Source organism: Scyliorhinus torazame, chromosome 8 (genome assembly GCF_047496885.1).
Source record: "Scyliorhinus torazame isolate Kashiwa2021f chromosome 8, sScyTor2.1, whole genome shotgun sequence".
Taxonomy (NCBI): Eukaryota; Metazoa; Chordata; class Chondrichthyes; order Carcharhiniformes; family Scyliorhinidae; genus Scyliorhinus; species Scyliorhinus torazame.
Genome location: NC_092714.1, coordinates 257,057,716 through 257,072,495, shown reverse-complemented (window position 1 = coordinate 257,072,495; position 14,780 = coordinate 257,057,716). Strand labels below are relative to the sequence as shown.

The 14,780-nt window shown below is 48.1% G+C and overlaps 1 protein-coding gene across 1 annotated transcript in view; it reads right to left on the bottom strand.

Annotated features, from left to right (window-relative positions):
* plcg1 (phospholipase C, gamma 1) overlaps positions 1-14,780 on the bottom strand; it is a 206,915-nt gene that overhangs the window by 18,934 nt on the left and 173,201 nt on the right. The window contains exons 24-26 of the mRNA XM_072515148.1: positions 8,877-9,040; positions 5,341-5,437; positions 3,521-3,745 (exon numbers count right to left, since the gene is read on the bottom strand). Coding sequence (XP_072371249.1) covers positions 3,521-3,745; positions 5,341-5,437; positions 8,877-9,040 — 486 coding nt within the window. The remainder of the gene's footprint in view (positions 1-3,520; positions 3,746-5,340; positions 5,438-8,876; positions 9,041-14,780) is intronic.

Below are 14,780 nucleotides of genomic sequence, written 5' to 3'. Positions count from 1 at the left end.
CTGTGGAAGCGCATGCACACGGCGGCGGCCTGAAACATGGCACCGGCTGCTCGCGGACCCGGCCAGTGAAGTAGTACCCCCCTTTGGCCGGCTCGCGAGCCCCGGACCTCCCCCAACAGTGCCCCCAGCCCCTGATAAAGACCCCCCCCGCCCGCCGATCGGCTCTCCCCCGAATGTGGCGGCGCTGCACTGAGTCCGCAGCCGCCGTGCCGAGTTCCTGACGGGTGAGACCATGAGAGACCCACGCCGTCAGGAACTCGGCCAGTTGGGGGCGGAGCAATGGGGGGGGTGGGCCTCAGGCAGCGCCGCTCTGGAGGGGGAGGAGCATCGCAAAAGCGACGCTGCCTCCAATTTGGTCATGAACGGGGATTCTCCGGCCAATCGGCAATCACGGTTTCCTCCCCGGAATTTCCTTTTTAAAAATGTATTTTATTCCACTATTCAAAAGTACAACAACACAAATCATTAACATTCTCAACACCCCCAGAATTCAGTTTGTACAGTCTTCCCCCTTTTCACCCCTCCCCCCTCTTTCTCCTCCATCCGCGACAAACAATTCCTCAAACATTGTCATGATCAGCCCCCCCACCGTGTCTCAAAGCCCTCCGCTGATCCCCTCAACGTGAACTTGATCTTTTCCAGCCGAAGGAAGTCATACAGGTCCCAGCCAGGCGGCCACCCGCTGTGGCATTGCCGATTGCCAATCCAACAATATCCTTCGCCGGGCAATTAGAGAGGTGAAGGCCACGACATCGGCCTCCCTTCCCCTCCATCAGCTCCGGCATTTCCGATACCCCAAAGATCGCCACCATTGGGTCGGGCCTGACCTCCACTCCCACAATCTTCAAAAGTGTCCTGAACACCGCTTCCCAGTAACTCTCCAAATTTTCTCTGCCCCAGAACATGTGCACGTGGTTTGCTGGCCCCCACCCACACTTAACAGAGTCAAGTGCTTTCTGTTAGTTTCGCCGCTGAGGACTTCAAGGTCACTCAACAGTGAAGGGAGATGAATAGAAAGCACTTAACTCTGTTTAATGTGGTCCGGCAGCTATCAATCAAAGCTTGATGTTTATAAACATTGCTGGTAGTTTCACAGCTGACCACTTCAAAATCACTAAATGTGAAGGGAGGTGAACGGAACAATGCTGACAGCTGGGTGTACGGAAGCTGTCAATCACAACCTGGGAAAATCAATATCAAAGAAATGAATGAATGGCTTGTAGATCAAAGATCTGAGGGGGTTTAAATCCAACTGACTGTTTTTACCTTTCCAGGAATTGACAGGAGCTGCTTCCTGTGCCTAAACCAGCAGGTATATTGCACAGGTAGGTTTAAAGCAGTGATCTTTTTTCATTGCCTCTGTCTGGACAGCTCTCTGGAGTCCAGACAGGGATCTCTCTTCTGAGGGGTCTCTATTTAGGGAGTCTCTTTACTTTTTAAAAAAAATTTAGAGTACCCAATTATTTTTTCCAATTAAGGGGCAATTTAGCGTGGGCATTCCACCTATTCTGCACATCTTTGGGTTGTGGGGGTGAAACCCACGCCGACACGGGGAGAATGTGCAAACTCCACACGGACAGTGACCCAGGGCCGGGATTTGAACCCGGGTCCTCAGCGCCGTAGGCAGCAATGCTACCATTGTGCCACCGTGCTGCCCTGGAATCTCTTTACTTAAGGGGGTTGGTCCCTTTACTTTGGGGGGGGGGGTCTCTTTACTTAGGGGGTCTCTTTAGTTAGGGGGGTCTCGCTATTTAGGGAGGGGTCTCTTTACCTAGTGGGTCGGTGGGCAGGTCTTACATTGTGGGGTTGGGGGGAGGAAGGTGGCCCTCCGACGGACTTTGGGGGCAACTCCCTTAAGGAGTTACCCCATTGACCCACCCCGAGGTCCACCTCGACAGCTACACACTTGTCAAGACCTGCTCCAATTTGCGCCCACTCGATTCCCGGCCCAGAGAATAGGGTGCCCAGCCTGTTAATAGGATGCAAATGGGTCTTAATGACCCATCGTCCGTTGGTGTGGGGCCTCGACCCTGCGCAAGCGGGGGTCCGAAGCATCGGAAACGGATCGGAGCCCGGCGCCGACCCCATTCCCACCCCCGCCGACATGGGATTCTCCGCCACGTTATGAGCTCCGATACAGGAGACGCATGCCAGAGAATCCAGCCCATTATTTTTAGTCCAGTGCGAGACTCAAGTGAAGGATGGGAATCTGTGCCAGTGATAACACTATGAACTCGAGGTCTGCTGAGGAAGGTGGCGCAGAGAAACTAATACAGTGTCCACTCCACCACAGTCCCACACCACCCCCCTGGAGGTCCTCCTCAAAGCCACTCACCATCCTGACCTGGAACTATTTCACCGTTACTTCACTGTCGCTGGGTCAAACTCCTGGGACTCCCCCTCTAACAGCACTGTGGGCATACCCACACCACGTGGACTGCAGTGGATTAAGGCGGCAGTTCACCACCACCTTCTCAAAGACAATTAGGGATGGGCAACAAATGCTGGCCTTGCCAGCGAAGCCCACTTCCCGTAAAACAGAATTTTAAAAAAAATCAAAGTCAGTTGCCAGCAACAACATCTTGCATGAAACTAATGTGAATGAAACTCAAAAACATTAATACTGGAACAAGAGGGGGGATATTGGAGGGTTGATCAATGGTAGTGGTTCGTGGAGCAGAGTTCGTTGGTATCTGTGCAGTGTCCATGATGTAAACTTTCACACACGGTTACCGGGGCAATCTCTGCTCTCTCTCACCAGTCACGTCCCCCCTGCTCCCAATACCCTACCCTCCTTCTCTTCTGCATGGTTGCATGGAGGGTTTCATTGTTCAGTGTGACCTCACCATGGAGCGTGCTTGCGGAACTAACTGGTGAAATGGAGGTCACCTTAGTGGGTAGTGAACAACGTTCTCTGAAAGCTGTGTGTGTGTGTGTGCGCACGACTGCATAGCAACCTGGAAGGAACCATCAAGGCTGCTCATAAAATTCCTCATGTCCATGGCCACGCAGTCAAATGCTGTGCGCACTGAAAAAAAACTCGGAAGCAGTGGCCTAGTGGTATTGCCGTTGGACTAGTAATCCAGAGACCCAGGGTAATGTTCTGGGAACCAGGTTCGAATCCTGCAATGGTAGATGATTAAATTTGAATTTGATAAAAATTAGAAGTCTAATGATGACCATGAAACCATTGTCGATTGTCCTAAAAACCCATCTGGTTCACCACTGCCCTTTAGGGAAGGAAATCTGTCGTCCTTACCTGGTCTTGGCCTACACGTGACTCCAGACCCACAGCAAGGTGGTTGACTCTTAAAATGCCCTCTGGGCAACAAATACTGGCCCAGCCAACGACGCCCACATCCCACGAACGATAATAAAAAATTGGTAGGGAATCAAAGAGTCATGAGATATTGAGCTGAGTGTGAGAGAGAGAGAGAGAGAGAGAGAGAGAGAGAGAGAGGGGGGGGTGGCAGGATAATAATGAGGACAAACATAGAAAAATGGAGACGGTAGCAGGCACCTGGGGTCTGGAAGTTCAACGCCACCAACTGGCTGCCACAAATCCACATGGGCAGAGGGTCATAATTGGATGAGTCCAGGCGCTGGCCTTTGGGGTAGATGCGACTTAGCTGCAGACGATTGTACTGCAGGAATTTCTTCCCCTTGACTCTGTTCACGTACTTCTCCGCCTTGGTTTCTGGAAAGGATGACATATCCCTGTAGCAAGCACGATCACTCCCAATCTCTGCAGCACAAAGAAACAAGGAGAACTGTTATTGCCTCAACACAACATGCACACATTCCCAATTTTACCTGCACTGTTTACTCACTCATTGTGCTAAGGGTTTCAGAATCCATGCACCTTGTCCATCTGTCGCTGTCCATGTCTTTTGTGCCCGATAAAGGTTGTATGATGCTGACAATGCTGCTGATTGGTCCCCATTGACTACGTGGTCAATGCCACATTGCCAGAATGCACTGACAATCCCCCGAGATGCAGTTCTGGAAAAACGCACATCACGGCCAGGCTGCTCTTTAGTTCGAGGCCTGCCTGCATTCTGCTCATCTCTTACCTTGCACGTGCCAGGTCAGGTTCCAGACTCCCAGTCCCCCCTACAGTGTGATTCAACCTCCCACACTGGTTGTAGCTCTGTGATGGCTACAGAAATCCAATTGCTTTTCTACCCTCTCTGGCCCTTCACAGATTTACCTCGACATTTCAGCAACCTTATTGTCTCACACTCCAAACTAACCTGCTGCACTGGTTCCCATTGGATCTGCATTTTTGCTCCAAGTGGGAATTCTATTCATAGATCCCAAACGAGAAAAAATTAGATCTTATACAAATCTTGCCTATGGAATTCAAACAAATGTGAATAGATCAACTACGCCCAAGTATGTGATCCAGGAAAAATTTGATGTTTGTGACCCAATTAACACATCAAGCAGTAACCCATTACAAAGTAGACATTTTTGATGGCCAAGATATAATGACAGTTTGGTTACATTTCCCAGACCAGAAATGTTTGTGGTAGAGCAGTTACACTGAACTAACTAACCCAGAATACCTCCCCGTCCGCCCGCCCAACAAACACACACTAGTAATTATTTATTTTTATTTTTCTTAAATAAATTTAGAGTACCCAATTATTATTTTTTAATTTTCCAATTAAAGGGCAATTTAGTGTGACCAATCCACCTAACCTGCATATCTTTGGGTTGTGGGGATGAATCCCACGCAGACACGGGGAGAATGTGCAAACTCCCACACGGACAGTGACCCAGGGTCGGGATTCGAACCTGGGACCTCAGTGCCGCAGTCCCAGTGCTATCCACTGCGCCACATGCCGCCCACACTAGTAATTCTGTTCACCCTTCAGTATGTGAAATGAATGAATGAAAATTGCTTGTCACAAGTAGGCTTCAAATGACGTTACTGTGAAAAGCCCCTAGTTGCCACATTCCGGCGCCTGTTCGGGGAGGCTGTTACGGGAATCGAACCGTGCTGCTGGCCTGCCTTGGTCTGCTTTCAAAGCCAGCGATTTAGCCCTGTGCTGATTTCAGAGCAATTTGCTTCCGTAAACCTTTACCAAGATAAAGTGCAGTGCACCAGCTCTCCCCACCCTCGTGGGGCACTTTCACAAGCCAAGGTTTCATGTCTGGGCAGCCATGCGCTCTGCTGCGGGGGGAGGGACTCGTCCGGGGGGGGGGGGGGGGGGGGGGGAAGGTACATGGGACAATAAAATATAAAACAGGTTGCCAGGATTTCATCGGGGAGGCCAGGCAACTGGCCCAGTGACCGACAACTAACAGGCTCCTTGACTTTCTTACATCACTTACTTTCTTCATCAAAGGGGACAGGTCTGCAGTACACAACCAGGTCAGAGAGTTCCAAAGCAATCTTCTTTCTCCGCTCCATCATCTTCCCTTCTTCCTTCTAAAGAGTGTAGAAGTCAATAATTATCAAATAAGATTTCTCAAATCATTTGTTAAACACAACAATTATACATGAACTCTGCAATCCCGTTAAATGGTGGGGCAGTTGTAGGGGGGGGGGGGCTTATTAATATTTCTCTTCAGTTATCTTGCACCTCCAAAGACTTATTTTTAAAGGAAATCTAGAGTACCCAATTTTTTTTTTCCAATTAAGGGGCAATTTGGCGTGGCCAATCCACCTACCCTGCACATCTTTTTCAGTTGTGGCGGGGAGAATGTGCAAACTTTACACAGACAGTGACCGGGGGCCGGGATCTAAAGTGGGAGTAGCACCGCTAACCACTGTGCTCCAAAGACGTTTTAGTTCCTGTTGGGGTACAGTCTCTATGAGACCTGTTCTAATTCGGGTACAGTTTCTGTGATGCCTGTTCTGGCCAGGATACAGTTTCCGCGATACCAGTTCTTGTTGGGGTACAGTTCCCGTGCACCTGCTCAAGTTAAGGTACAGTTTTTGTGAAACATGTTCTTGTTGGGGTACAGTGTCTGTGAAACATGTTCTTGTTGGGGTACAGTGTCTGTGAAACATGTTCTTGTTGGGGTACAGTTTTTGTGAAACATGTTCTTGTTGGGGTACAGTGTCTGTGAAACATGTTCTTGTTTGGGGTACAGTGCCTGTGAAACATGTTCTTGTTGGGGTACAGTGCCTGTGAAACATGTTCTTGTTGGGGTACAGTGCCCATGAAACATGTTCTTGTTGGGATACAGTGTTTACGAAACATGTTCTTGTTGGGGTACAGAGTCTATGAAACATGTTCTTGTTGGGGTACAGTGTCTGTGAAACATGTTCTTGTTGGGGTACAGTGCCCTGAAACATGTTCTTGTTGGGATACAGTGTCTACGAAACATGTTCTTGTTGGGGTACAGTGTCTGTGAAACACGTTCTTGTTGGGGTACAGTGTCTGTGAAACACGTTCTTGTTGGGGTACAGTGTCTGTGAAACATGTTCTTGTTGGGGTACAGTGTCTGTGAAACATCTTCTTGTTGGGGTAGTGTCTGTGAAACATGTTCTTGTTGGGGTACAGTATCTGTGAAACACGTTCTTGTTGGGGTACAGTGTCTGTGAAACACGTTCTTGTTGGGGTACAGTGTCTGTGAAACATGTTCTTGTTGGGGTACAGTGTCTGTGAAACATGTTCTTGTTGGGGTACAGTGACTGTGAAACATGTTCTTGTTGGGGTACAGTGTCTGTGAAACATGTTCTTGTTGGGGTACAGTGACTGTGAAACATGTTCTTGTTGGGGTACAGTGTCTGTGAAACACGTTCTTGTTGGGGTACAGTGTCTGTGAAACACGTTCTTGTTGGGGTACAGTGTCTGTGAAACATGTTCTTGTTGGGGTACAGTGTCTGTGAAACATGTTCTTGTTGGGGTACAGTGACTGTGAAACATGTTCTTGTTGGGGTACAGTGTCTGTGAAACACGTTCTTGTTGGGGTACAGTGTCTGTGAAACATGTTCTTGTTGGGGTACAGTGTCTGTGAAACATGTTCTTGTTGGGGTACAGTGTCTGTGAAACATGTTCTTGTTGGGGTACAGTGTCTGTGAAACATGTTCTTGTTGGGGTACAGTTTCTGGAATGTCTCTTCTCGAGGGGGTAGCATTTTAGGGTTGCTTCTTCTTGCTAGAGTACGGGGTAAGCAGTAGGGGAGAATTGCTGCATCCTATTCTGCATAATTTGAATCGGGAGAGGCTGAGAAATAGAGCACATATCGGCTGATCTGGAGGATGATCTGGCATCTGCCCTGGCAACAGCCAACATGTATCAGAAAACATGGGCCGAGAATCTCTCAGCCCAGGCCGGGCCGGAGAATCGGCGCGCCAGGCGAGAATCGCCGCCGCCGCCCCGAAGCCGGTCCTCCGATACTCCAGAGAGCGGAGAAACGGCGCCATTGGCGCGACACAGTTGGCGCGGCGCCGGTTGCCGCCCGGGATGGGCCGAGCGGCCGTTAAAAAATCCCAAGTCCTGCCGGCGCCGCCCACGTGTGGTCTTACCCGGCGGGACCTCGGCGTGGATGCATCCGGGGGCGGCCTGATGGGGAGTGAGGGGGGTCCGACCCCGGGGGGACCTCCGCTGTGGCCTGGCCCGCGATCGGGGCCTACCGATTGGCGGGCCGGCCTCTCGGGCTGGGGGCTTCTTTTGTTCCGCGCCGGCCCCTGTAGCCCTACACCATGTTGTGTCGGGGCCGGTACGGAAAATGGAGCCACTGCGCATTGGCGCCGGCCCCTCTGCGCATCCGCAGACCCGCAGCGCCCATCTGACGCCGGCATTGGCAGCTGGAGCGGAGTGGGTTGCTCCAGTTTCGTGCTGGTGCCAATCGGCACCGGAGTAAAGTCGCCAATTAATAATAATGCTCTTTCGAGTCGCCAGGTATCAAATGATACCACCACAAGGCTTTGCCGGATATCAATCAAAGGACCACACAACCAGCTAGTCAGTTCAAGTTCAAAGATGGTCTATTTACACACACGGATTACTTCGACATGCAACACAAAACACTACAAGTTAAACTACACCTACAACTAACTTTGACTGGATCTTGCGTGGCTGGGTGGAAGAAGTGGCTCTGTTTCTGCTGGGCTCATCCGTCTGGTAGCGATCGTTGGTCTTGAACTTGTCTGTCTGGTTGTTGTGCTGCACTTGGGTTGGCACAGGCCGGATCCAAGAGAGACCGAGCACACGGCTGTGTCTCTTTTTATCCCTCTGGGATTTCGCGCTCTTTCGTGCGGTCCTTAGCTTTGGACCCAATAATTCTACAGGCTTCGATCACTGCCTTCGATTTTGGCCAATAAAGGGGTGGGTGTCTTGATGGCTGGGCGTGTCCTGAGCGGTCATTGACCTTGGCTGTTTGGGCTCCCTGAGTAAAGGGAGTGGCGCCGCTTAGTCTGTATCTGTAACCTGAGTACAGTTCTTTTGTTCTGGGGAAATGGGCCATTAGAATGCAAACGAGCAGGGGTTTCAATCGTGTCTCGCTATCTGGGTTGCAAATACACACACAAGCTCTGAGTCTGTCTGAGTGCTGGGTTGGCCATAATTCCCATGGTCCTTTGCAGGTGGCCATCTCAGATGGCTACACTGGCCCCCTGTAGGGGTCAGAATCGCTGCTCCTGAGGCCATGTTGATGCCGTCGTGAAACGCGACGGCATTTACGACGGCGTCAACACTTAGACTCAGGATCAGAGAATCCCGCCCATGAAACCGACTGTCTTCACATCCACTGAAATCATCACATCAGCCCAGAATGGGAAAAACCAAGTCCAAACATGAAATCTCAGTTACCAAATGCAAGGCTAAAAAAAAATGATAAAAGTCAAGTAACGAGTACCTAAAGTAGGGCAAATGAAACCAAAATGTAGGCTGTTTTCGTGAATTATGTGAACTTACCCTGGCATCTGCCGTCTGTGCTGCTTCACGAATCTTGGTCACCCAGTCATTCAGATCTTCCATTGTTTCTGCTGCTAGGTCCATCGTTTCACCCGAGCGGTTGAACGAGCCCACATTTATTTTAAAAACATATGGACGACTGCCTTTCCCTTCTGGGTGCACGGCTGCAACGAGATAAAAGGAGTGAATCGAATATCGAGCTTCTCATCTAATGGAGTGGCTTCCCTCCAAAATGCCTTGTCCACAAGAAATCAACTGCAGAAACAAATCTCACTACCCGGCATCAATTCTGTAATGAACAAAAAAAAACTACCGTCCACGTTGGGTACAAGTCGGTCTTTGAAGGTTCGAAGAATCCCCTTCAAAAACTGGGGTTGACTTGCACCTGGACGTAAGGGCGACACGGTGGCACAGCATTTAGCACTGCTGCCTCACGGCGCCAGGAACCCGGATTCAATTCCGGCCTTGGGTGACTATCTGTTTGGAGTTTGCACTTTCTCCCCATGTCTGTGTGGGTGTCCTCCGGGTGCTCCGGTTTCCTCCCACAGTTCAAAGATGTGCAGGTTCGGTGGATTGGCCACGCTAAATTGCCCTTAGTATTCAGGGGTGTGCAGGTTAGGTAGGGTTGCGGGGATAGGACGGGTGCCTGGGTAGGGCGCTCCTTCAGAGGGTCTGTGCAGACTCGATGGGCAGCACAGCCTCCTTCTGCTGGCTAAGGAATCACCTCCTGCATGGTCGGGATTCTATGATTAAATGTGAACCGCCAACATTTTTTTTCTTATAAATTTAGAGTACCCAATTAATTTTTTCCAATTAAGGGGCAATTTAGCGTGATCAAGCCACCTACCCTGCACATCTTTGGGTTGTGGGGGTGAAACCCACGCAGACACGGGGAGAATGTGCAAACTCCACACGGACAGTGACCCAGAGACGGGATCGAACCTGGGACCTCAGCGCCATGAGGCAGCAGTGCTAACCCACTGCGCCACCGTGCTGGCCCTTTGTGAACCGCCAACATGAGTGTGAGTGGTCACCATATTTGCTGTTTGCCACACAGGGTCTGCTCTGTGTGCACATGTCTTAAGGTCTAGCACATCTTCACAAAACATTCTGTATCACCTGCTTGGTCCAGCTATAAGGTACAGGTAAGTAGAACATTCATTTATGGGGTCAGAAGTTGAGAGTCACTCCTTATGTGAACATTGCATATCATGGTTAAAAAGGGGCTGGAATTTACCATCAAGGATATACAAAAGCAGCCGGCCAGTGAACGGGAGTGAGGTGGGGGGAGGGGCTGCGACCATCGGAGCCTGGCAGAACAGGGTCCGAGTGGTCTAGCCGGGGTGGAAAGTTGGGGGGAAGGAACCGAGGTTGGGAGGAGTTTTACAAGAGGCAGTGGACGGGAGGAGCTGGAGACTTGGGGCGGGGGGTGGGGGGGGGTTGGTGGGCGGACGGGATCGTTGTTATTATGGGGATTGACATATCTTGCTGATTATTGTTTATTGTTGATGGGTGTAAATGTGGGAGAAAATGTGAAAAAGGAGGAGAATAAAAACATGAAAAAATTTTTTTTTAAAGGATATACAAAAGCATCATTTTGAGGTGCAGAAAAATGGGGTTATTTTCAACGCTGAGTCGATTTATACGCCGTGATTTAAGGCAGTTCCCACTAGTACAGGAGCTTGCCTTGGCATTCGGAGCAACAGCCTTGAGGTAAAAGCACCAACAACACTAATAACGTAGATTTATATAGCCCCTTTATATGTAAAAAATATAAATCCATTAAAATATAGGAGCAGGAGCAGACTACATGGTACCACAAGCTTGCTCCACCATTCAATACAATCAATCTTGGTCTTCTACCTTAACTCCACTTTCCTGACCATTTAAATAGGGGACAGCTGGGTAGGTGAGAAGAGAGCTAACATCAACTCTCCCAGTGAAGGGGCGGCATGTGGCGCAGTGGTTAGCACTGGTACTGCGGCGCTGAGGACACGGATTCGAATCCTGACCCTGGGTCACTGTCCGTGTGGAGTTTGCACATTCTCCCCACGTCTGCGTGGGTTTCACCCCCACAATCCAAAGATGAGCAGGTTAGGTGGATTGGCCACGCTAAGTTGCCCCTGAATTAGAAAAATAAATGATAAATAAATCTAAATTCATTTAAAAATTGTCTCTCAGTGGAGAAAAGCTCTGTTTCTTGGTTTGGACGTAGATCCTGCTCACAATCCACAACCCTTGGTGTAGTGGGTCGCAAAAGAATCGCTACCCTTTGAGTGAAGAAATTTCTCCTCATCTCAGTCCTAACTGATCAACACTGTGGCACTTCTGTCCACCTGCAAACATTGCATCAGTGGTTCTTCGACCTTTACTGAAACCGCACCGACTCCCTGGCAGTAGATCCTGGTCTTTAGATTCTGCGCAAAGTGGTTCAGGCTGGAGGTAACAAAGGCACGTAGAATGTTTCGGCGGCGGAAGAGCTGAGACAGGGGGTGAAGTCGGGCTACGTTACAAAGGTGTAAACAGGTGATCTGAGAGACGACTTGGGTTTGTGGTTGAAAGCTTGCCACGGGGTCGAACATGGCACTAAAGTGGCACGCTGTTGGTTCATCCTCATACAGTTGCCAGCGAGAGGCATGGAGCGGGTGGCTAGGGAAACGGAGTTCGCGATGGAGACTGAAGACAGTGGCATCAGTCATCCCAATGTTTAACTAGAGGAAATCTCTGCTCATCCAGTGCTGGATATCGGATAAACAATCTGATAAATTCAAAGACAGGAGGGGTTGAGAGAGGTGGTGGTGAGATGCAGTTGGATATCATCAGCATTTGTGTGAACACTCATGTGTTTTGGATGATATTATTAAGGGGCAGCATGCAGATAGGGTATGTGTCTGGGGGTGATGGTGCGGGATAGATTCTTTTGGGATATCGGAGTTAACGGTGACGGAATGGGAAGAGAAGGGATTGATGGCGATTCTCTGGCTACAATTTACGGTTGCAAACCCTCCAGGATTGGCCTGGACTGCCCAGGAATTGAAGGTCAATCTCTAAGCCGTAGCTTTGTGCAATCCTGGAGAAAAATCGTCAGGACATTAAAAACATTTCTTTGAGCTTTTCTCTTTAAAAGATATAAAAATATTGAAGATGCCAGAAGAAAAAGCAGTTTGCCTGAAAGTCAAACATCACCCTATTGGGTAATGAGTCCTTTTGCTTTCCTAGGCAGTGCGTCGCAAGGATGCACGTGTCGATTAATGGCTGCAGCGTGGGGGCAAGTCATGTGATGAAACCTCCAGGAACGCATTTAATCTCAGTTGGCAACCCTACTATCAGTAGATAGATGATAATGCAACCAGGAGCAAGTAGTCCCACCCAGCTGGAGAGATGTTGAAGGAGGCTGGTGTGATCAATTGTGTCAAAGGTCGGGCAGCACGGTGGCGCAGTGGGTTAGCACTGAGGCCTCACAGCGCCGAGATCCCAGGTTCGATCCCGGCTCTGGGTCACTGTCCATATGGAGTTTGCACATTATCCCCGTGTTTGCGTGGGTTTTGCCCCAACCCAAAAATGTGCAAGCTAGGTGGATTGGCCACGCTAAATTGCCCCTTAATCGGAAAAAGATGAATTGAGTACTCTAAATTTATTTTAAAAAACAAAATTGTGTCAAAAGTCACAGACCAGTTGAAAAGGACGGGATGGGACAGTTTACTTTTGTCACAGTTGTTATATTTGTTATGGGCGAGGTGTTTTCAGAACCTCAAAATGTATCATGGAGTTCAACCAACCTCCCCCTTTTATGGATCGTTGCTTTTGAAGCACGCGGCTTGTTCCCCAGGTGTGATATTACAATCATGGACACATGGTTTTTAACACAAAACAATGTTTAGTCTATGAACTGAACTTAACCTTTTAAATAAACATTGGATCCCTTAACACCCCTTACTTCAAAGACAACCCCGAAAATAATACAACACTAAATAATCCCTCAAAATGTTCCTTCAAACATCCAAAAGGCTTCAAACCTTCAAAACAGTAACACACCAGGTCACAGTTAATATATATTTTCTGTTTTATGGCAGAGATATATCAGTTTGGTTGACTTCAGTCCAGCACCTTGCTTTTCTTCCTGCAGCTCTCTGGAAACACACAGACACACCCAAGCTGCTTTTTCAAAATCTCCCTTTAAGCAGCTCACAGCAAAGCAGCCAGGCACTTTTCAACTGCTCTCAGCAAACCCAGCCAGGCACTTTTCAGCTGCTCTCAGCAAAACTGAAACCAAAAGCAGAAGTGAGCTCAGCTCCCCCCAACCTCTGACATCACTTCAGTAATATGATCAACTCCATTCCTTAAAGGTACATTGCTTAAACATCCATTTCTTAAAGGTACTCCCACATGACATATTGTATTGCTACTCCTGGTAGCATGTTATATTACTGTGTTTAAGTAATATATGTCGTTACTAACTGTAGATGATGTTGAAGAACACTCGAGTCTTCAAAGTAAACTGAAAGAATTTATTAAGTCACAATAAAACTAAATAATGAGTTCGACACTCTATTGAACCAACTCTAGCAATAAAGTAAGGATAACTAACTGTACAAACTGTATCTAAACTACACGTGGTGTCTTGCTGAGATCCTCCCTGCTACACTGCTGTTCTCTGCTAACTCCTGCTGGTAACTCATGCTAGAAAGAGAGGGAGAGCCTCTGGGAGCTCTTATTATATAGTGGGTATTGTAATGCCCTCTAGAGGTACTGTTACAGCTAGGTGTTGTGGTTAACCCTTTAGTTACATGTCTGTCTGCATATTATTACATCCCCCTCTTTCTTTTTTACATTTCTTGCTTGGTAACAAAGAAAAATGGATAACAATATTAAAGGTAAGAACATGATATGTATGACTTATATATACAGCAAATATATACACAGCAAATTTATGAAACAAAATGTTCATAAATTCAGTCTTTTAGGTCGTCTTCTTGTTCTCGATGACCTTCTTAGAAGTTGCGGTGGAGACGTCGATGGTTTGATAGTTGTGTGTGAATCACGACTAGTAGAGTTGTTGGTTATGGTGTCCCGAAATATTTCTTTTTTTTTTAAATTTAGAGTAGCCAATTATTTTTTCCAATTAAGGGGCAATTTTGCTTGGCCAATCCACCTAATGCACATTTTTGGGTTTTGGGGGTGAAACCCATGCAGACACGGGGAGAACGTGCAAACTCCACACGGACAGTGACCCAGGGCCGGGATTCAAACCTGGGTCCTCAGCGCCTTAGTCCCAGCGCTAACCACTGTGCCACCGTGCTGCCCTGAAATAATCCTTTATTAAATGGAACTTGAGGAAAAAACAATCGTGGTGTGTTGAAGTACCAAGTCATCATCAGGTATTCGAATGGTCGAACCAGTTATGTTGTCTGATGTGGACTTTTTCTTGTGCCTGTAGTATCGATTTAGTATGTCACTTGCCTGAAACATTGTGTTGCTTCTTTGTCTTGGAGCAAATATGAACTTGTGAGATTCATTGGCATGGTATTTGTTTTGTGTGGACAATGTCAATGATATGTTTGTACTCTTGCCATTGTTTTGGACTGTTCGGTAACATTGTCCTGTAGTTGTAGAGTTGTACGATGTTGTACAGGTTATTGTTTCATTGTTGTTTCTGTTGTTGTTGTTTTTGTTGTCGTTTTCGTTGTTGTGCTCAATGACTGTTCCTGGGGATAATTTGAATCATTCTCAAACTTTTCAGTATCAGTATCCTTTGTGGTATCTGATGTTTCATTGAGCTTTATGGTTTGAGGTTTGTGTGAATGATCTGATGTTGCACTGATCTTGGTGACATCAGTCATTTCTGGTAGATCTGATTCATTTTTGATCTCTTGGTGCTCCTTTTCTGGAGTCATCATCGTCAAG